The sequence below is a fragment of the Gopherus evgoodei genome, chromosome 1 (genome assembly GCF_007399415.2).
Source record: "Gopherus evgoodei ecotype Sinaloan lineage chromosome 1, rGopEvg1_v1.p, whole genome shotgun sequence".
NCBI classification, from domain to species: Eukaryota; Metazoa; Chordata; order Testudines; family Testudinidae; genus Gopherus; species Gopherus evgoodei.
The window spans coordinates 112,803,063-112,825,441 of record NC_044322.1 but is presented as its reverse complement, the minus strand read 5'-3'; the positions used below and the strand labels follow the sequence as shown (position 1 = coordinate 112,825,441).

Below are 22,379 nucleotides of genomic sequence, written 5' to 3'. Positions count from 1 at the left end.
ATGCCAAGAGGGGCCTCAGACCCATCCTGGACCTGCATGGCCTCAACAAGTCTCTCAGGTTGAAATTCCGCATGGTCTCCCTGGCTTCCATTATCCCCTCCCTGGATCTGGGGAACTGGTACGCCGCTCTTGGCTTGAAGGACGCTTATGTTAGAAGAGAACAGGCTGACCCAGAGGTGGATTTGAGTAAATGGGCTTCTTTATTGCGATACTTGTTCCCCCTGACCCAATGGTCGAGTAAGCACTGAATTAATTACCTCACACTCTTTTATCTAAGTTAGTTTGTAAATACCACCATTTACTACAACACCCCCAAAACCCTTATTGAGTAATATGAATGCCCATACAATGAATATTAATAGCTGTATACTGAATATAATTATCCCTGCCCTTGATTACTGTTTACAGTATTACCATATTCTACAGACAATTTTTACTTTGAAGATACATTTCTTTGCTATAATTGCAGCCACAAATTCCCTTGATCAGCAATTCACAGGGAAGGGAGGAAGGGGCCATGACCTCAAGCTCGTTTGTAGAGCTGGGAAAGGACGGGAGTTGGAGATAACACTGCTTTACACAAAAAGGTATCCTTTTGATCCCCACCTTCCTTATGCAGCTGCAACACTTATCAATCCTTAACAAGGAGAAGGGAGAGGAGAGGGGTAGTACTTTATCTATGAAGTGAAGAGATGGTGCCTGCCCACGCCTTCCTCCCTAATTCCTTGCTAGCGGTTATCCAGGTCTTTACTTAACCCTTACATACCCCCAACAGCTTAATTCCATGTCTCCATATTCCCAGGACATAGATAGTTCCTGCTTTTCATAGTGGCAGAATGCCACTTCCAGTTCATGGTACCACCCTTTGGCCTGTTTTTGGCCTCCAGGGTGTTCACAAAATGCGTGGTGCCAGTAGAGGCTTACCTCAGACATCGGAGGGGACCTGATCTTTCCATACCTCGACGACTGGCTCATCAAGGGCAGGTCTCTGGAACAGGTGTGGAGAAGCCTCAATCTGGTGCGCTCCACCTGCAGTGACCTGGGCCCGTTAATAAATACAGAAAAGTCCACATTAATGCCAGTCCAGCGCATAGAGTTTATCATAGCAGTTCTTGATTCCACGCAGGCCAGGGCCTTCCTTCCAGAAGCACACTTTCAGGCCATGGTGGATCTCATTGCCCACATGAGAAGACATCCGATCACTAGGACACACAGTTTCCTGCGGCGGCTGGGCCACATGGCAGCGTGCACATACATGGTCGGGTACTCCCGGCTTCATCTGCGACCCCTGCAAACATGGCTAGCAATGGTCTACGTTCCCAGCTGGCAACCTTTCAGAAGTGGTGTGCTGAGTCTTCATTTATTCACTCTAATTTAAGGTTTCATGTGCCGGTAATACATTTTAACGTTTTTAGAAGGTCTCTCTATAACTCTATAAACTATTGTTGTATGTAAAGTAAGCAAGCTTTTAAAAATGTTTAAGAAGCTTCATTTAAAATTAAATTAAAATACAGATCTTATCAGTTTAGTGCAGTGGTTCTTAACCTGGGGTACACGCACCCCCTGGGGCAGGGCCAGTGCAAGGATATTTTGTGCCCTAGGTGAAACTTCCACCTTGCCACCTCCCCCCCCCCCCCGCGCGCACACATTGGTTCATTGAGGGGCAAATCCCAACAAGCCTTTATAGACCCCAGGGGCCAGCCATGCCCAGGGACTGCTCCCACACCAGGTTCCCCCACTCCCCGCCCCCTGAACTCCCCCGGAGGGGGCACAGCCCCCCCACGAGCCCTCCCCACCCCAATCCAGTGGCCTCTGCACCGAGTCCACTCACTGGCTTTGCCGGGCTTGGGCTGCTGCAGCAGTTTGGCAGGGAGGAGCTGCCTTCTGGATGTACTGGAGAGCCAGAGCATCCCGCTTGTGGCAGCAGCGAGCCCCAGCCATGGAGGAGCCAGCGTGGTGCAGGGGGCAGCAGCCCTGCAAAGGCGGCGGCACCGCTAGCAGGGAACAGCTGTGCCCCCCCGCCCCTCCTGCCTAGGCTGCGGCCTGGTGCCACCCCGGGGGCTCCTGCAGGCTGCAGTGGATGTATGCGGGTGCCAGCCCCCGTGCGCCCCCTGGCTCCTCCCTCGCCTGGGGTTACCATATTTCATCAATCAAAAAAGAGGGGAGAGCCCTGCCCTAGCCCTGCTCCCATCCACTCCCTCCTACTTCCCACCCCAACTGCCCCCGTCAGAACCCCCAACCCCCCCCCGCTCCTTGTCCCCTGACTGCCCCCTCTTGGGACCCCTGCCCCTAACTGCCCCCCAGAACCCCACCTTCTACCTAAGCCTCCCTGCTCCTTATCCCCTGACTGCCCCCTCCTGAGACACCCCCCCCTTAGCTGCCCCCATAGGACCCTACCTGTCCCCTGACTGCCCTAACCCTTATCCACATCCCTGCCCCCAGACTGATCCCTGGGAACTCCCACATCCCATTCCAACCACTCCCTGCCCCCTGACAGGACCACCAGAATTCCTGACCCATCCAATCCTCCCCCTGCTCCCTGACTGCCCCCCAGGATTCCCCTTACCATGCCCATGCCGGTCAGATGCTAGCTCCACGTGGAATCAAAACTCTAAGTGGAGTGCTGAGGCAGCGGGGTGGGAGCTGCGGGAGGGGCAGCGGCGGCTCACACTCCCGGGAGCCGCAGAACCCGAGCGCGGTGAGGGGAAAGCGGGGGGGTGTGCTGCCGGCCCTACTCAGCCTCCTGCCGGTCTGGGGTTCCATTCACTCAGCCAGCAGGAGGCTGAGCAGGGCCAGTGACTGGGACCCTGGCTGGCAGCCGCGTGCCAGGCAAAATCGGCTCGCATGCCATCTTTGGTACACGTGCCGTAGGTTGCCGACCCCTGCCCTAGACTGAGCGATTATGGTGCCAGACTGCATCCTCTCGTCCTTGAACTGGTGGCTAGACCCCCAAGTCAGTGCTGTGTCCCCATCACCGTCGCTCACCTTGGTCTTGGGTGCATCAGATCTGGGCTGGGGAACCCACCTGGGCGAGCTCAGCACCCAAGGTCGCTGGTTGCAGCACGACTTACCTCTTTGTGTCAATGTCAGGGAGCTCAAAGTGGTGTGCCTGGCCTGTCAGGCATTTTTGCCCGACCTGAAAGGTAAGATGGTGCTGGTCCTCATGGACAACACGGCTGCGATGTTGTTACATCACCAGGCAGGGTGGCGTCAGGTCCTTGGCCCTGTGTCAAGAGATGCTCAGACTCTGGGACCTTTGTGTGCAGAATGCCATCCAGTTGGTGGCTGCTCACTTACTTGGAACTAGGAACATCCTGGCAGATCACCTCAGCAGGACCTTCTCCTCTTGCCATGAGTGGTCCCTCCATCCAGAGATGGTCAACCTGATCTTCCAATGATGGAGGACTCCCCAGGTGGACCTGTTTGTGTCCAGGCAGAACAGGAAGTGCCACATGTTGTACTCCCTATACGGCGGGGACGAGGGTTCCCTGTCGGATGCCTTCCTGATCCCATGGTTGGGAGCGCTGATGTACGCCTTTCCGCCAGTGCTGCTTATCCACAGAGCACTGCTAAAGGTGAAGCAAGACAGAATGTTGGTCATTCTCATTGCCCTGGCGTGGCCTCACCAGCACTGGTTCAGCATGCTGCTGAGTCTTTTGGTGGCTGACCCACTGCAGTTACTTCTCCGTCCGGATTTGCTATCCCACAGCAATCTGCTGCGCCTGAACCTGGTGTCACTGCACCTGACAGCATGGCTACTCTGTGGCTAAGCACAGACAAACAAGAGTACTCCACCACAGTCCAACAGGTCCTGCTGTGCAGCAGGAAGCTTTCCACCAGGACTGCCTATGTGGCCAAGTGGAAGCGCTTCACATGTTGGACCTTCGACAAATGCGTTCGTCTCAAGGAGGCCTTGTTGCAGAACATCCTGGACTATTTGCATCTAAAGCTCCAGGGCTTGTTGCTATCTTTGGTCAAGGTGCACCTGGTGGCCATTTCTGCATTCCACCTTCTGCTTCAGGGCAGGTGTGTTTTCGCCCATCCCATGACGACACAATTCCTGAAAGGTCTAGAGCGAGATCCGGTTGCCCCATGGGACCTGACTCTGGTGCTCTTGAAGCTCATTGGCCTTCCTTTTAAACCCCTAGCTTCCTGCTCCCTCCTGCTCCTTTCCTGGAAGGTGTCGTCCTTGGTCACTTTGGCCTTGGCATGGTGGGTGTCCGAGATCAGGGCACACACATCAGAGCTGCCCTATGTGGTCTTCTGCAAGGACATGGTCCAGCTACATCCGCATCCAGCTTTTCTGCCCAAGGTTGTTTCCCGGTTCCACACGGGCCAGGACATTTACCTGCTGTTCCTCTGTCTGAAGCCTCATGCATCTAAGACGAGGAGCACGGGTTGCATACACTGGTCATCAGATGGGCGCTGGCCTTCTACATGGATAGAACGTGGCCACTCCGTACGTCAACACAGGTGTTTATTACTGCTGCGGACAGGATGAAGGGCTGCCTGGTGTCAGCCCGGAGAATTTAATCTTGGATCACAGCGTGCATCCACTGCTGCTACGATCTGGCAAAAGTGCACCTGCCAGCAATTGTGATGGCTCGTTCCACTAGCATGCAGGCATCTTCAGCAGCCTTCCTGGCGCAAGTGCCAATCCAAGAGATCTGTCGGGCCACCTCTTGGTCGTCCGTCCATACGTTTGTGTCACACTGTGCACTGACTCAGCAGGTGCGAGATGACAGTGGCTTTTGCAGAACTGTACTTCAAGCTCCACGATGGTGAATTCCAAGCCCACCTCTATTGATACTGCTTGGGAGTCACCTAGAATGGAATCGACATGAGCAAGCACTTGAAGAAGAAAAAACGGTTACCTGTCTTTCATAACTGTTGTTCTTTGAGATCTGTTGCTCATGTCCATTCCATTACCCACCCTCCCGCCCCTCTCTCGGAGCTCTCAGCAAGAAGGAACTGAGTGGGTGTGGGCTGGCAGTGCCTGGCATGTTGCGGCATGAGTGCGGCCCTATGAGTACCGCTATGGCAAAAAATCTCTGATGGCCACGCACGTGGGCACGCGCACACCTAGAATGGAATGGACGTAAGCAACACATCTTGAAGAACAGTAGTTATGAAAGGTAGGTAACAGTTTTTTCTAATTCTTTAATCATTCTCATAGCTCTTCTCTGACCCCTCTCAAATTTATCAACATCCTTCCTGAATTTTGGCCACCAGAACTGGACACAGTATTCCAGCAGTGGTTACACCAGTGCCAAATGAAGAAGTAAAATAACCTCTCTACTCCTACTTGAGACTTCTTTGTTTATGCCTCCCAGGATCACATTAGCTCTTTTGGCCACAGCATCACACTGGGAGCTCCTGTTCAGCTCATTATCCACCATGGCCCCCAAATCTTTTTCAGAATAAATGCTTCCCAGGTTAGCATCCCCCAGTCTGTACGTGTGGCCTACATTCTTTGTTCCGAGAAGTATACATTTACATTTAGCCATATTAAAACACACATCATTTGCTTGCACCCAGTTTAATTAGGCACAACTTTATTCACCTAAAATATCTGGGAGTATCTGTCAATAAATTGTACAGGGCAGGTTCATCATCCTTTCCTTAGTCATTTCCACATAATCCCAAACTTGGTTCCAGCCATCCTGTTGCTGGGACCCCCACCATCCTGAGCCATGCTTCAGTTTCCCCAAAGAAGGTCCCCGATTTTGGCTGGTGTCTTGATATCCGCCAGACTAGGCATATGCCTTACTTTCCCCATTTTGGTTACTAATTAATTACAGCTGGTGTGTAGGCCACAGGTATTGTCAGTTTGTGCCTCAGTTTCCCCAGTTGCTTTTATGTGCAGAGGTACGGACCATACCACATGCTGCCCCTCCACCCCCCACAGTGGCTCTCTCTTGATGGCCTTTGGACCCTGTCCCTATTACTGTCTCTGAGTTGGCTCAATGGTGTTTGAGCTGTAACATTCTGCCTGCTAGGAAAATCCACACCCAGTCAGTGGATCAAATTCAGTGATGACTCCTGGGCACGTGTCACCTGAGGCATGTTGTGCATAGGCTAAGAGGAAGACTGGGTGCTTCCATACTAGCTGCCTTGCTGGGTTGCCCTCCCCGTGCACAATCACGTGTGCACTAGCTCTGTGGTGGTTCGATGAACCAGGGAGCCCCTAGCTCCCTCACTCCTTACTTTGTGGTACAGGGAGGCCAGCCAGTCCCCCCCGCCCCCCACCAGCTGGGACTCTTGTTCTAGGAATAGGTCATGTAAGTATTCCGGAGCTAAGAAATATGCACATGTACTCTGGGCCGTCTGATCCCTCAATTGTTCAAAACGTGAAGGGGCCAGTGAAATGATTGCAGTGGATCCCTTGGAGCATTTCCTGGTCCTGTTGCTCAGAAATTAAGGAACAAGCACATGGTCTGCCCTTCCTCCACAAAATCTGCCTGGCCAGATATTTAATATCTAGCCGTGAAAGTGAGGAGTGTTCTGGATGATTTAGGGGGACAAAAGCCAACCTGTTCTTAAACAAGGCAGGGTATGGGAGCAACTAGGCAGATGTCGCAGAAGATCATGGCTAAAGAAGGGGCTTCTGTTAAATGCCGTGCTTCTCCCAAGATGTTCTGCCACATCAAAGCAATGAAAGTGATTGGAGAAGGTGAAGGAATGGATTGTTCCTCCCTCATCTACCTCTTAGCTGAATTACCTCATCTTTCAAAAAAAATCAGTTTGAGAAATGGGCCATTTTATTTTCCTGAACTGGTTTGTGTGTCACCTACGGTGATATTGCTGGGGGCTCTGCATTAGTTTTTGCTCGTTTTCTGTGTTGATGTTTAACTGAATGGGGAAACAGAGTTCAGGAGAGTGGACGGTTTTTTAGAGAGATTTTTAAGGGCATAAGAGCAGACTATCCCAGTGCATAGGAAAGATAGGAAGTATGGCTCTTAACCAGATCTTCAGTGACCTTAAATTCAAAAAAGAGTCATTCAAAAAGTGGAAGCCAGATGAAGTTACAAAGGATGAATATAAAAAAACCAACACAAGCATGTGGGACAAAATTAGAAAGCCTAAGGCGCAAAATGAGATTAAATTAGTGAGGGACAGAAAAGGTAATGAGAACGTTTTACAAATACATTATAATCAAGAGAAAGACCAAGGACTGAGTAGGCCCAGTACTCAGTGAGGAGGGAAAGACAATAAAAGAAAACACAGAAATGGCCAAAGTGTTAAATGCTTTTTTTCCCTCCAGTTTTCACCAATAAGGTTAATGGTGATCAGATGTCTAACTTCGGCTATGTCTACACTGGCAATTGAATGACAAAACTTTTGTCTTTCAGAGGTGTTAACGCCCCCCTGGACAAAAGTTTTGCCACAACAAGCGCCAATATGAACAGCATGTTGTCACCAGGAGCGCTTTCCTGCTGAAAACACAAACGCTGCTCATTGGGGGTAGAAGATTTTTGTCGTCAGGAGAGCTGATGGACAGCAGCTACACTGCACGACTTTTAGTGGCATGACTGTGGCAAGACAGCCATGTCGCTAAAAGCTATGTAGTGTAGACATAGCCTTAGTGAACATCAGAGTAAATAGGGTAGCATCTGAGGCTAAAATAAGGAAACAACAAATTAAGAATTACTTGGGCCTGGTCTACACTAGAAAATTAGGTCAGTGTAACTATGTCGGGGGTGTGAAAAATTCACATCTGAGCAGCATAGTTAAGCCAACCTAAGTCCCTGAATAGACAGCGCTAGGTTGATGGAAAAATTCTTCCATCCTACCTACTGCCTCTCAGGGAGGCAGATTACCTATGCCAACAGGAGAATCCCTCCCATTGGCATAGGTATTGTCTTTGCTGAAGGACTACAGCATTTTAAATGTAGAGAAGCCCTTAGACAACTTAGATGTCTTCAAGTCAGCAGGACCTAATGAAATACTTCCCAGAAAACTTACAGAACTGGATGAAGAGATCTCTGAGCGATTAGCGATTATCCTTGAGAATTTGTGAAGGATGGAAGAAATCCCAGAGGACTGGGGAAGGGCGAATATAGTACCTATCTATAAAAAGAGGAATAAGGACATCCCAGGGAATTACAGATCAGTCAGCTAAACTTTGGTACCTGGAAAGATAATGTAGCAAATAATCAGTTTGTAAGGAGCTAGACCAGGGGTCGTCAACCTACGGCACGCATGCCACCTTTGGCACGTGAGCTGATTTTGCCTGGCACATGGCTGCCAGCCGGGTCCCGGCTGCCGGCCCTACTCAGCGCAGGCCGGCAGAGGCTGAGCAGGGCCAGCCCCAAGTAAAAAAACTTGTTTACTTTACATACAGTAGTTTATAGACTTATAGAGAGAGACCTTCCAAACTGGAGAAATGATCTGAAATAAAAGGACAAATGCCGGGGGCGGGAGGTTGCTTTACCAAGTGTGAGGTCAGTCTAATGAGATAAATAAATTAACAGCAGGATACCAAAGGAGGAAAAATAACTTTTGAAGTGGTAAGAGAGTGGCTCATTACAAACAGTTGACAAGAAGACGTGAGTAACAGTAGGGAGAAATTAGTATTGGGGGAAATTAAGTTTTAGGTTTTCTAATGACTCAACCACTTCCAGTCTTTATTCAGTAAGTTCAAGGGGGACGGACTGCATTTTAAGAAGATTATGAGTGTTGCTTGGATAACAATTCATGGTTTTGCTAAATCAGGCATAAGCATTGGAGAGTTTTGCTTCTGAGGTGTGGGGATGTTTTGTTTTGTTTTTTAAATATTTAACAGCCTATGGCAGGCCCAGAGGATGCTGCTGCAATTAACATGGCAAACTTAATTATTATTTATATTAGAGTAGTACCTGGAGGCCACTCTCAGTATGGGTGGTGTTTAGCAGAAACAGTCTTAAGGAGAGGGTCCTTGAAGGAAGAGTTTTTACTGTATATCTTTCTAGTAAGTTATTAAAGACCTGGAGATTTGCAACTAGTTAGTGATTATTTTGAGGTAAGATTTTCTACCTGGAAACTTTTGATTCTTGGAACTCCTGTATATGTCTTAAAAATGTGTATTGTGGGATTAGTTACCAGGGATTGAGGGTTTTTGCTGCTAGGTAAACAGTAGAATCAGCCACAGGGTACTGCAGAAGTGAGCTAAAAATAGATTAAAACAAACAATATGCCTGCTTACACAATCAGAAGAGAAGGAAAACCTGTTCAGCCTACATAGATTTGTGTGCAGTGGCACTGATCTCCAAACAGAGTTAACATGTATAGATAGAGCTCCATTGTATCACTCAATAACACAAAACAGGAAGCGTTCAGATTTCATACTCTATGTTCATGTCCAAATCCTTTCCAACTCATATGTAATCTGTTTTATAGCTTTATGCTGTTTGTCATTACAGAGTGTCTGGCACATTTGATTTGTGCTAACATCAGACAGGTTGGATAACTCACTGTAAGAGTACTGGCTTTTCATTCCTAGTGACCCCAGTGAAGTTCAGCGTGAGAACTAAGCTTGGGATCTCATGTTGATAGCAGAGAGCAATCTGCATCATAAAATGGCCACCCTGCTAGACAGTTTAGCTTGATTCACCCTGCTGTATAATGATTCATAAAGATAAAATTATCTGATCCTTAGAGCAATATACCGGTGCTAATGTGTAAATGTTAGGGTATGGCTACACTTACATTTGTGCAGCATTGGTAGTTACAGCTGTGTTCGTACAGCTGTGTAGGGACAGCGCTGCAGTGTGGCCACACTGACAGCTACCAGCGTTGCAGTGTGGCCACATTTGCAGCATTTGCAGTGCTGTTGGGGGTGGTGCATTGTGGGCAGCTATCCCACAGAGCACCTCGTTCCATTTTGGCGCTGTGGATTGTGGGAAGGGGACGAAAGGGTGCGGGTCATTCCGCTTCCTGTCCCAACGCCCCGTGGTGCATCGCTACAGATCCCAGCAGTTTGGCACCATTGTGAGTCTGCAGCGCGATTTCTGTTAAAAATGGAGCCCGAGCTGCTGAGGACCTTGCTGATGAATGTTGCCAGCACATCACGTTTGGCAGTGGAGCTATTCCTTCAGCTCCAAAGTGACAGTGAGGAGTTAGACGATGATATTGATTCGCCTGACGCGCAAGACACTAAATTGCTTGTGGCAGTAACGGATGTGCTCAGCACCATGGAACGCTGCCTTTGGCCTCGGGAGACCACTGAGTGGTGGGATCACATTGTCCTGCAAGTCTGGGATGACGAGCAGTGGCTGCAGAACTTTCGGATGAGAAAAGCCATTTTCATGGGACTGTGTGCTGAGCTCGCCCCCACCCTGCGGCGCAAGGCACGAGATTGAGAGCTGCCCTGCCAGTGGAGAAGTGGGTGGCTATTGCAATCTGGAAGCTGGCAACTTCAGACAGCTACCGATCGGTCGCGAACCAGTTTGGAGTGGGAAAATCGACCGTTGGAATAGTGTTGATGCAAGTTTGCAGGGCCATTAATGGCATCCTGCTAAGAAGAACTGTGACTCTGGGGAACGTGCAGGACATTGTGGGTGGCTTTTGCACAAATGGGTTTCCCTAACTGTGGGGGGGGGGGCGATAGATGGGACGCATATTCCTATTCTGGCACCACCCCACCTGGCATCCGAGTACATTAATCACAAGGGATATTTCTCAGTGGTTCTCCAAGCGCTTGTGGATCACCGTGGGCATTTCACTGACATTTACTCAGGATGGCCTGGAAAGGTGCATGATGCACGCATCTTTCGGAACAGTGCCCTGTTCAGGAAGCTGCAGGCCGGGACTTTTTTCCCAGACCGCAAGATCACAGTAGGGGATGTCGAAATGCCCATTGTGATCCTTGGAGACCCCGCTTACCCCTTAATGCCATGGCTCATGAAACCGTATACAGGGAAGCTTGACAGGAGCAAGGACCGGTTCAACTACAGGCTGAGCCGGTGCAGAATGACTGTGGAGTGTGCTTTCGGCCGTTTAAAGGGACGCTGGAGGTGTCTATATGGGAAGCTAGACTTGGGGGAAAGTGGCATCCCCGCCGTTATATCCGTGTGCTGTACCCTCCATAATATTTGTGAAGGGAAGGGTGAAACATTCAGTGAGGAATGGACCTCCGAGGTTCAATGCCTACAGGCTGAATTTGCACAGCCAGAGAGCAGGGCTACTAGAGAGGCCCAGCACAGGGCTTCAAGTATTAGGGATGCCTTAAGGGAGCAATTTGAGGCTGAAAGCCAACAGTAATGTTTGGTGCTTTGCACGAGTGTGAAGTGCAGTGGTTACAATGATTTGCAGTGCCTGTTTTTCCCTTGGGGTACAGTATTTTTCACTTTCTGCAATAATAAAAACTGTTTTAAAAGCCAAGAGATCATTTATTCAAAATACAGTACATAAAAGGGCAGGGGGGTAGGGTGGTGAACTGTACATTCAGAGGTTTGAATATGTCCTGCCTAGATTGCTGTGCAATGCCTGCTGCACTTCAGGATTAATATGCTGCATGGTGGTGGGGGTTGAGTGCATAGGGTAAGGGTCGTAGTTCTCAGGGCTGGTAGGTGAACGTACAGGTGTTGGGGGCAGCTGGTGGTGGTAAGAACCAGGCTGCTGGAGAAAGGTGTTTTGAGCAAACACTGGGGCACAAGGGAGAGAGCTTGGGGGGGGGGGGGTTTAGTTCGGTACTGATCTGCCTGCATGGCTACAAGAGACTGCACACAGTCCATTTGGAGTGCCAGGAGGCTTATCAGCTGCTTTGTGCTTTTCTTGGTAGCCAATTCCTTTCTCCTGCTTTGTGTTTCCCTCCACTGATGCATTTTCTCTCTCCAGTCCTGCAGCCTCTTACTCTCTCTGGCAGACTGATTCATAACTGCTTTCACCAAATCTTCTTTGCTTTTCCTTGGTTTACGCCTCAAGTTCTGTAATTTTTCAGCAGGCTGTGATAGGGCCAGAGGATTCAAGGACACTGGAAAAAACAGAAATAGAAACATTTAATACAGAGTCTGCATTGTTTATTATCACAGTGAAGGAGTTTGTAGACTATTTGTAGCATCATTTACACATAGCAAACATAGCACAGAGAGGCCACAGCAGTGAAGACATGGTGAGTAATGGAGTGAGTGTTTCCGCCGCGACTCACCTGGGAAGGGGAGCTGGTTGAGTCAGGGCTCACTGGGGTTTCTGTACATTAGGGAAAGCAGAGAGCAGCTGTGGGGAAAGTGCACTGAACACCACCCCCACAATTGCCACAGCAGTTACTCCTCTGGGAAGGGGAGCTGCTTGAGTCAGGGCTCACTGGGGTTTCTGTGCATTGGGGAAAGCAGAGAGCAGCTGGGGGGGGCCTACACTGAACACTATCCCTACATTTTCAACAGGATTTTTTACTGCAAGATATATCACTGCTGCGTGTTACTTGGGAAGAGAGGGAAGGAAGGTCTTCTACAGCAATGTGGATTCCGCCCTGGTCCCTATGCAGCTTGCCTGTGTGCAGCCATGATCCCCCCACCCCTCGCGGCACAATGGCGCGGACGCGTTAGCCTGACTGGGACAAGGACCACAGTGGCTCTCCCTATAAACTTGTGCAAGCACATTGCCCATGCTCTGGCTGAAACTTTTGAAGAGATTACTGAGGCCGATTACAGAGACGTGATAGACCAAATCAATGGGCTATTCCACATCTAGGCATGCATGCATGCAGCCATAACCCTTCCCCCCCCCCCCCAAATTTTCCATCCTTAAAATAAAAGCTGCTTACCAGAAACCCGCTCCTCTGCTTCTTCTTCACCAACAAGTTCCTGCTGCTGCGACTGGCTAGCTTCCTCCTGGCTTGAGAAGAGCTTCTGGCTGCATGCCTCCTGGGACTCCGGGGTGTCTCCCTCCACCCCAGTAGCCTCACTCTCGGCTTCCTCTACACCCTCCCCCAGTTCTCCCTGCTCTGAACTCTACATCGTGGTCCTCGGATTGGCAGAGAGGTCACACCCAAGTATGGCATCCAGCTCCTTGTAAAAACGGCAGGTCGTGGGGGCAGCTTCTGAGCGGCTGTTTCCCTCACGGGCTTTGCAATAGGCACTCCGCAGCTCCTTTACTTTAACCCTGCACTGTACCATGTCCCGTTCATGGCCCCTTTGCAGCAAGGCCTTTGATATCTGGCCATAGGTATCATAATTTCTATGGCTGGAGTGCAGCTGTGACTGCACAGCTTCCTCACCCCAAACACTGATGAGGTCCTGCAGCTCGGAAGTGTTCCATGCTGGGGCTCGTCTGGGGCGTGGAGGCATGGTCACTGATTGATTGATTGATTGATTGATTGCACTCCACACCTGGCTGAGCAAACAGGAAGGGGATTTTTAAAATTCCTGGGGCATTTAAAGGGCGGGTCACCTGAGCCCAGGGCAGTGGAGTGCGAAACGATGAGCAGAGTGGCTGAAAAGGTATGCTGGGATACCTCCTAATACCCTGGAGGCCAATAAAAGTGCTTTTGGTGGCCACACTTGATGACCAGCTTTGGAATCGCTACACCCCAAGCAGACCAGGTGTACAGCCAGCGCTGCAGCCAGGGAGTTGCAGCGCTGGCCGTGCTTTGCAAGTGTGGACACAGAGTGAGTTGCAGTGCTGTAACCCCATCACCAGCGCTGCAACTCTCCAGTGTAGCCAAGCCCTTATACTGTTCCTAATTTATGCTTACTATTCACTGAGTTTGTTTTGTTTTTTAGTTTCCAGTTGGAAATGCTCCCCATTGCCTCCATTTTAATGGTTGTCTCAATTTGTAAAATACCAAATAGGTTTTATAGTAAACCTAATGATGTGTGTCTGGTTTTAACATAGCTAGCATTTGCATCTGGTTATGACAGGGGTCGGAAACCTTTCAAAGAAGAAGAGCCATTTTTTGTGTTTGTCCAAAATATTTCAAGAGCAGCATCACGTGCAAAGCTACTTGTAGAGTTAGAATTTATCAACTAATAATAATTGACATATTAAAGTTATTACTACTCACCAACACTTTTAATGTGACTTCTGCCATTCGAATATAAACAGGAGGGAGCTCCAGGCTGGGGCAGGGGATAGGGGTGCAGGAGTGGGTTTGGGGTCTGGGAGGGAGTTTGGGTGCAGGGTGTTGGAGTGGGAGTGGAGGTTGTGAAGTGCAGGCTCTGGTTGGGAGGCGGCTCCTGGCCAGTGGCACAGTAGGGCTCTGGCCCCATGCTGCTCCTGGAAGTGGCTGGCTGCTGGCACGTCTCTGCACGCCCCTGGTGGGGGGAGGGGAAGGCATCTCCGTGCACTGCCTCCGCCCCCAGCACCGTCCTCACAGCTCACATTGGCCAGGAACCAGCCAATGGGAGCTGTGGGGGTGGTTCTTGTGGGCGTGGGCAGTGCACGGAGATCCGGTTCCCTTCTCCTCCCGAGGGGCACGCAGAGATGTGGCAGCAGCCAGCCACTTCCAGGAGCAGCGTGGGGCCAGAGCCCTGCTGCACCGCTGTCCGGGAGCTGTTGTAAGCGCCTCCCGGCCAGAGCCTGAACTTCACACACTCCCAAAAAATGGCTGCCTGCATGGGGGCAGCCAAAATTGCTGCATGCTTCTTCGGAGCCTCAGATTGCCGACTCCTGGGTTATGAGATGCCTGAAGGCACCCACACATGAGCAGTGCCTCCCCTTCACTCCAAGCCATGTTTGTCTGTATATTATTACAGAAGTTGTCCTACAGCACTACCTTCACTTCCTTGAAATCATTTCCCACCTGTTTCTGTGAAGATGAGCCTGAACCAGAAAATCATGTCTGAAGCACCCTGGACTTTGAGAAAGTTCAGATCTACATTCAAGCCATGCGTCTGGCCTCAAATTCTGCAATGCGCCAGTTTGAAGCTCTAAATCTAGAACTTTGTTGAGAAAGAGATCAGATATGAATCTCCTTAGCCTTGAATGGAAGTTCTCTTCCTGCATTTTTCTGTGTTATACTACTGAGCTGGAAAGCTGTTTTGCACAGTAAATTGCAGAGATTTTTTACGTGAACATTCTCCTGCATTTATTTCCTCCAATATGTGGGGCCATTCTTTCAGGAAGTGCAGAGTGCAGAGGTGATCAGAGGGGTTCAGGGAAAATGCTTCCTAGTAGGAAGGGTGTTTATAAGTTGATCCAGTCATTCAAAGGTTAATTCCTGTCTGTAGCACTGTATGTTGCATCAGATTTTCTGTATCCTGTCTGATCTTAAATATTGTCTGACAATGTACAAGATAACACAGAGCAAAAACTTTAGACACTCGGCTTTTAAAAAGGAGAGTTAATACTGTAACAAATAGTGTATTGCATGCTTAATATTAACGTAAGGTAGCTAGATTTAGTATGAAAGGGGTTGATCAGTTTGTCTACTACAAAAACCTGTTTCTGTGTGTGTCCTCTTTGTTATAGCCAAGTCATCTTTTACAATTTAATTGCATCTGGGAATGATACGGTATTGTGACGGTATGTATATTATTGATGTGAAATGTGAAGTACACTTCTTATTCCTCTAACTTCCAGTTTGTTTCCCATTTACAGTTCGAAGGAAGGAAATATTGTGAACATGATTTTCAGATGCTTTTTGCCCCTTGCTGTCATCAGTGTGGTAAGTTTTCTAGCAGGGGTAGTATTTCATACTGATCATCCAATGTAAATTCAACATATAACCTTGGAAACAAATGTAATCCTTGTGAATGTTCCCTGTGAAGGTAGACTTCAGAAAATGTTGGAAATAACCAAAGGATTTATTTGAATAAAGAGAAGCAGGCAGTCGGGCTTAAAAGATGGATGAATTAATTCAGAATGATTAGTGATTTAGCATTTGATTGAGTTAGCACTTTAAGGCCTTCATGAGCTTTTGATATGATGTAACAAAAAAAGTTCTTGTGCAACTAAAACTCTCAGACAGGCTCTCATCATCTCCTGTTTCAATTATTTTAACCACTTCCTAATTGGTCTGCTCAAGACCTACATTGTCCTACTCCAGTATGTACAAAGTAAGATAATCTTCCTTGCCCATCTCATGAAAACACTGGCTCCCTCATCTCTACTGCATCAAATTCAAACCCTTTTAAGCTTCAAGCCACTTCTAAGGCCTTACTTAGCACTGACTCACCCAGTGCATTTGCATCGTCTCTATTTCAATGAGAGAATACCCTTTGTGACGGGTTGAACCCTTGGGATGTCACCTGGTGAGTTGGGCACCACTGAGTCAGACTATTCTCCCAGCCTGGGTCCCCTTTACCTGGCCTTGATGGGCAGGGCCGGCTTTAGGCCAATTCCCCTGAATCAGGCCCCACCCCTAAGAGGGCCCCGCGCCCAAGCCCCAGTACGGCGTACCAGCAAGAGCCGGTGTGCTGTACCGGGGTGGCCTAGCTTCTCCAGGGGGCAATTTAAAGGGCCTGGAACTCCCAGGCCCTTTAAATTGCCACCAGAGCCCCACTGCTGGAGCCCTGGGATAGGGCTGCGGGGCTATTTAAAATGTCTGGGGCTCCCATTGCTTGTACTGCCTCAGCCCTTTAAATAGCCGCTGGAGCCCCACCGCTTCCCCAGGGCTCCCGCAGCTATTTACAGAGCCGGGGCGGTGGAAGCAAGGAAGCCCTGGGCCCTTTAAATGGCCCCTGAGCCCCGGGCTGCTGCTGCTACCCCGGTGGAGGAGCGGGCACTCACCATACAGGGTGGGCTGTACCCGCACCCCTTGCCCGCGGCCAGCCCCTGCTGCACCCCCTGCCCACATCAGCCCCGCATCCCCTGCCCTGCCCGCACCAGCTCCTGTCTGCAGCCAGTCCCACACTCCTCTGCCTCCAGCCCTGCCAACCCCTGCTGCACCCCCGTAACCCTGCCTGAAGCCAGCCAGCCCCACACACCGCTGTCTCCAATCAGCCCCGCACCCCTTACCCTGCCTGCAGCCAGATCCTACCTCCAGCCAGCCCCTGCCCTGCCTCCAGCTAGCCCCGTGTCCACTGGTGCCCTGCAGTTCCCAGGGCAGTAACTCTGCACACTTGCTTCAATGAGAGGGGCAGGGAGCAGCTGGGACCCACACATGTGCACACCCTAGGGTGACCAGACAGCAAGTGTGAAAAATGGGGACAGGGGTTGGGGGATCCTATATAAGAAAAAGACCCCAAAATTGGGACTGTCCCTATAAAATTGGGACATCTGGTTACCCTAGCACAGTCCCAGGGAGTGTGGGGGACCCACACATGCAAAACGGAGCTCATTTCTAGTCCAGGCCTATCTTTTTAAAAAAGAAGTTTAGGTAAGTTTAACATACATCCATATTTTCGCAGACATGTCAGGCTTTTTGGTTCTTAAATTGCCATCTGGGAGGAATTTTTAAAATACGGACATATGGTAACCCTGTTGGTACAAAAAATACATACTGTGGCACATCCCTTAAATCAGAACTTTTTATAGGGAACCAGTTGTGAAGAAATGAAAGGCTTCTTTTTACATTTTTTTTTAAGTCATCCCTGCTGGGGCCCCGCCGAAAATGTTCAAATTGGGCCCCGCATTTCCTAAAGCTGGTCCTGTTGACGGGCTAGGCTCCCCAGCCTTTTCCAGCCAAGCACACAGGCAGGGCCATACCCAGCTGAACAGAGGGCCAGAGATCCGCTCTGGGAAGACTCATCTTAGGGGACTTGCCACAGCACCGAGATGTCCACCCCTCCCCCCTTGGAGTACAAACCCCAAATTATATGAAATTCACCTCTTTTCTCAATGTGGAGGAAAACCAGAAATACAATTATTAACTATAACAGGTGTATTTTAAGTAGTTAAGGAGGTAGCAGACAGAACAAGGCAGATTACTAAGAAAATAAAACAGAGCAAACAAACCAAGTTTAATACACTAAAGATACTGGTTATATGTAAGGTCCACCCTAAATGTGGTTCTAATAATCTTCTTCACAAGCCAGATGCCCTTCCAGCCTGGGTTCAGTTCTTTTCCCCAGTTCAGTCTTAGTTGTTCCTAGCAGTCATCTTGGGTGGAGTAGCAGGGGAGAACTGAGGACCCAGATTACCTCACTCCCTACCCTTAAATAGGATTTGCATAAGGCAGGAGTCCTTTGTTTCCTAGTCTGACTCCCACTTCCTTTACAGTGGAAAGTTACAAGAAGTCTGTTTCTGCCGAGGCCCTTACAACCATTCTTCACAGACTGACCTACAGGTTCACAGGAAGACTAAGCTTTTTTACAGTCCATTGTCCTTGTTGATGGGCCATCTGCGCTGTCTGGCTTGTCCATTGTTGTACCTGAAGTGTTGGCAGTGGGCATCACCCAAAGTAGCATAGTTGAAATACAAGTACATAGTCAATATTCCTAATTTCAGATACAGAAATGATACATGCATATAAATAGGATAATCACATTCAGTAAATCATAATCTTTCCAATTATATCTCATGAACCATCTTGCATAAAGTATATCTGTTATGTCATATTCCTATCATATTTTCATAAAAAATACAGAATGATATGTCACACCCTTATTGCCTGCTCCTTCCATAATCGTTTCTCAGCTTTCTTCAACACTGTCCTGTGCATGGAATGCCATTCCGGAGCTGGTCTGAAAAGTCACTCCCCTCCCCTCATTTAAATCTCTCCTGAAGCCCCATTGTTTCCTTGAAGTCCACAGGAAGCTACTTATTTCACTTATTTATCTTATATGTGAACTGCTTATTTGTATGACGGGACGAGGTTGAATGCTGGCAGAGAGGGGCTTATGGACACTAGATCTAAAGCTAGGGATTGCTAGTAGGCAGAGTGGGTTGAATGGTAGAGGGAAGATATGGGAAGGAGTTTAGTGTGTATAACTCAAACAAAAACACAAACATGACTAATTAGATGGACGATGGAGTTCATTGTTTCTGTAGGCCAAGCACATTGCACAGAGGAGCAGCTCAATGCATTCCTCCATTCTCCCCACAAGTACCTGGTGTGCTGTCCCCCTGCCCTAATTCTGCTGCCTTCTTGGTCATTTCTCTCCTTAACAAATCTCTCTGCCTGCAATATCAAATGGATACTGTTTAGATGAACTAAAACACTTGTGACTGGGCAAAGGTAAATGATCTTGCCTGAGCTAGGCACAGTGTGGACAGAGCCACAGTGCAACTCTTGAAACTCACTCCTACTCAGCCAGTATAGCTCCTGATGTGAAAGAGCCCCCACTCTTCCCGTCCTAAACCTTTACGACCCCAGCAGTCTAGCAAAGCAGCTCAATCCTAACCAGCAGTTCCATTTGCTGATTCATTTCACCAATAGGATTGAAGCAGAGCTTAAATCCCTCCCCAGTATTTCCTGGAGCCATGAACTTCAGCCCTGTGGGAGGCACAGGGGCATGGGGCTTCTGCCCTGTGGGGTGCACGGCTCTGCCCCACAGGGCACACTGGGGCTTCTGCAGGTTTTAAAATATTTACTGGAGCTCCACTCTGGATGGCTCCGGATGAATTTAAGTCCCGGATTGAAGTATGAAAATGAAATGGACAGAACGAATAATGACTGGTTGAGTTACCTCTGATCTCATAATGCCTCTCTGCCTGGAGCACCGTATGGCCATTGTGTGTAACTCAGGCTTCTTCTTCGAGTGCTGGTCCTGGTCTGTATTCCACTGTGGGTATGCATTCACTCCATGCATCCAGAGCCAGAGAATTGTGAAAGCAGCGTCTGTTGGTCCACACATACATCCTGGGTCACCCTGTGCCTCCCACTTAGGAAATAAAGGGTGGGGCTGACCAACTGCCTCTCCAGTTCCTTCTCACTGCCGCTTGGTCCAGATTGGAACCTTCAGTATCCGAAGCTTTAGCTTCTTTATCTGTGAAAATATATTTAGATATCTGTAAACAGCTTTTTTATATTCTAGTTTTTATCTGACAGTTTTAGTGTTTTATAGTTAGTCTTCCCTGACATGGGAAGCATGCCCCCATGCCGATACCCCATTTGGGTACTGGACTACGCCCAGGACTTCAAAATTTCTGCTTCCTGCCTGCAATCCTTCTCAGTCAGCGATGACCACCAACAGTGCTTATACTGCTTCAGGGAAGCCCCCCATCACAGTAAGGTGCAGCATCTGCTGTTTGTTCCCCAGCCGTATGCAGGAAGCATCTAATAGAAAAGGCCACAAAGCTGCAATTGGACCCAGGCCAGGGACCCCTCCCTGTACATTGAACTGATAAATCAAGGAGCACACCCCCTGCCACGAGGTCCAACTCAGGAGCAAAGGAGTTTACCCCTAGAAATCCCCTGTCAGGATCTTGTCAGGGGAAAAGGGAGCATAAGCGTGAGTCTGAGTCTTCCTCCAAATACACTTTGAAAAAGTTGGATTCTGTCCTGCCTAAACTGACCATTAGCTCAGCCCAAGAGAACTTAGTACGTCCTAAGTCTCAGAGGCATAACATACTGGGCCCTCCAGTACCTCCCAAGCACAAATCCTGGGATTTGCCAGCACTGACAAAGATGCGTTGTCAAGAGCAGCAGTTATCCATGGTACCATCTCTGCCTTCAGTGGCTTTGGCACAGACGGTCTCTGTTGCAGCTCTAGGGGTGTGGGTGGACAGGACACACCTCTTCCAGGCCTGGAGTCTCTCACTCCATCGGCTCCCCCTGTTTTGAGAAAGGTTATAACTCCACCAGGGGAGCTGCCTTTGGGAGGAATCTGTCTCTTATTCCATCTTCAGGCTGTGATTTCACTCCAGTGGCACTGTCGGTACCACCGTTGGAATTGGCTTTCTTCTCATCGGGAGATTCTGAATCACACTGAACCATTATGCCTTCTTCCTCCAAGACACACGTTCCCCGTCAGAAAACTTGCCCCAACTTGGGACCAACCTCTGTCTCCTCACTCACCTCAGAACTGTTGGTACCCCATGCCATGGGGACCACCACAACCCCTTGTTCAATCCATCCTATTGGCCATACTCTAGGCCATGGGATCAGTACCATCTTGTAGTTGGCTCAATCTGTTAGGGAGTCACCCCTTTCCTCCCCTTTGAGGAGACAACAGGAGCTGTCCTCCAATTCCTGCTGCGGAAGAATATGCTCCGGATCCGGTGGTGCCGTTGGCGCCAATAAGATTCGTGTTTTTATTGCCAGATGAGGTGCTGACTCTTATGTCTCCATCCTTCCCCACCCTGCTCCCCAATGACTATAAGCCATTCCAGGAACTCCTTTGCAGAATTGCATGGGAACTGAAGATTCCTCTTGAGGAGGCTCAGGATCCTCAACACAAGCTCCTGGACATCCTTCAGTCCTCCAGCTCCAGTAGAATAATGCTCTTGGTTAACAAAGCCTGGAGTCAGCTAGAGTAGTCTGGCATACCCAAGCTACCTGCACTCCTACCCCTAAGAGGGCAGAGAAATGGTACTATGTCTCAGCCAAAGGTGTGAAATTTCTGTTCTCTCACCCTGCTCCCAATTCTGTAGTGGTCCAAGCCACTGCAGAGAAATGTAGGCAGCAACACCCGAGATCGACCCTGACCGATAAGGACAACAAGTGTTTCAACTTACTAGGAAGGAAGATCTTTTCTTCTTCTAGTCTCCAGTTCAGGATAGCCAATTACCAACCACTGCTGGCTAAGTATGTCTCCCACAGCAGGACAAAGCTCATTTCCAGGCTCTTAGATGGTTGCCATGACCACTCTCCAATCAGCAGTAGATAGACCTGATACATCTTCCAGGGCAATGGCTACTTCCATTGTGACGCACAAGGAGTCATGGCTCCATACTTCCACGCATCTCAGAGAAGTCCAGTACACCATGGATGATCTTCCCTTCAGTGAGACTCATCTGTTTAATCAGAAGATGGATGAGTCCTTACACACTTTAAAGGACTCCAGGGGCATCCTCTACTCCCTGGGAATATATGCACATACCCTAAAGAGAAAATTCCACCTTCAGTTGGTGATTGATGGCTCAACAGTTCTTCCACCTGAGATCTTATGAGCAACCCCTAAGAGCAGAGAGTTAAAAAAAAACCTTCTTCATCACACTTTCTGCAGCAGATTCCTCATTCCAATCCCAGCCCTCACTGAAACATTATTTTAGATGGGAGGTGTAAGCCATTGAGTCCAACATGGCCTGACTGCCAACACACTCTTGGGTGAGTCATCTAGTACTCCTTTTCAACACCTGGAGTGCAGCAATAATGAACAAATGGGTGCTCAGCATTATCCATTCTGGCTGTATAATAGAGTTTGTGCCCTACCTCCTCCAAAACCCCCTTTCCCTCCTCCCTCTCGGAGACCACTTTCACAAGAACATTCTCAAACAAGAGGTGGAATCTCTCTTATAGTGAAGAGCAATAAAGCAGGTTCCTCTTCAGTACCAAATAAGGGGTTTTTACTTGACATATTTCCCAGTTTCCAAAAAGAAAGGCAGTTGGAGACCTATTCTTGGCCACTGCCATCTAA

At 49.0% G+C, this 22,379-nt stretch overlaps 1 protein-coding gene across 5 annotated transcripts in view; it reads left to right on the top strand.

Annotated features, from left to right (window-relative positions):
* Positions 1 to 22,379, top strand: part of LIMS1 (LIM zinc finger domain containing 1) — a 161,561-nt gene that overhangs the window by 106,546 nt on the left and 32,636 nt on the right. For all 5 annotated transcript variants that reach the window (XM_030569432.1, XM_030569424.1, XM_030569442.1 and 2 more), the window contains exon 3: positions 15,517 to 15,583. In XM_030569432.1, the coding sequence (XP_030425292.1) occupies positions 15,517 to 15,583 (67 nt within the window). The remainder of the gene's footprint in view (positions 1 to 15,516; positions 15,584 to 22,379) is intronic.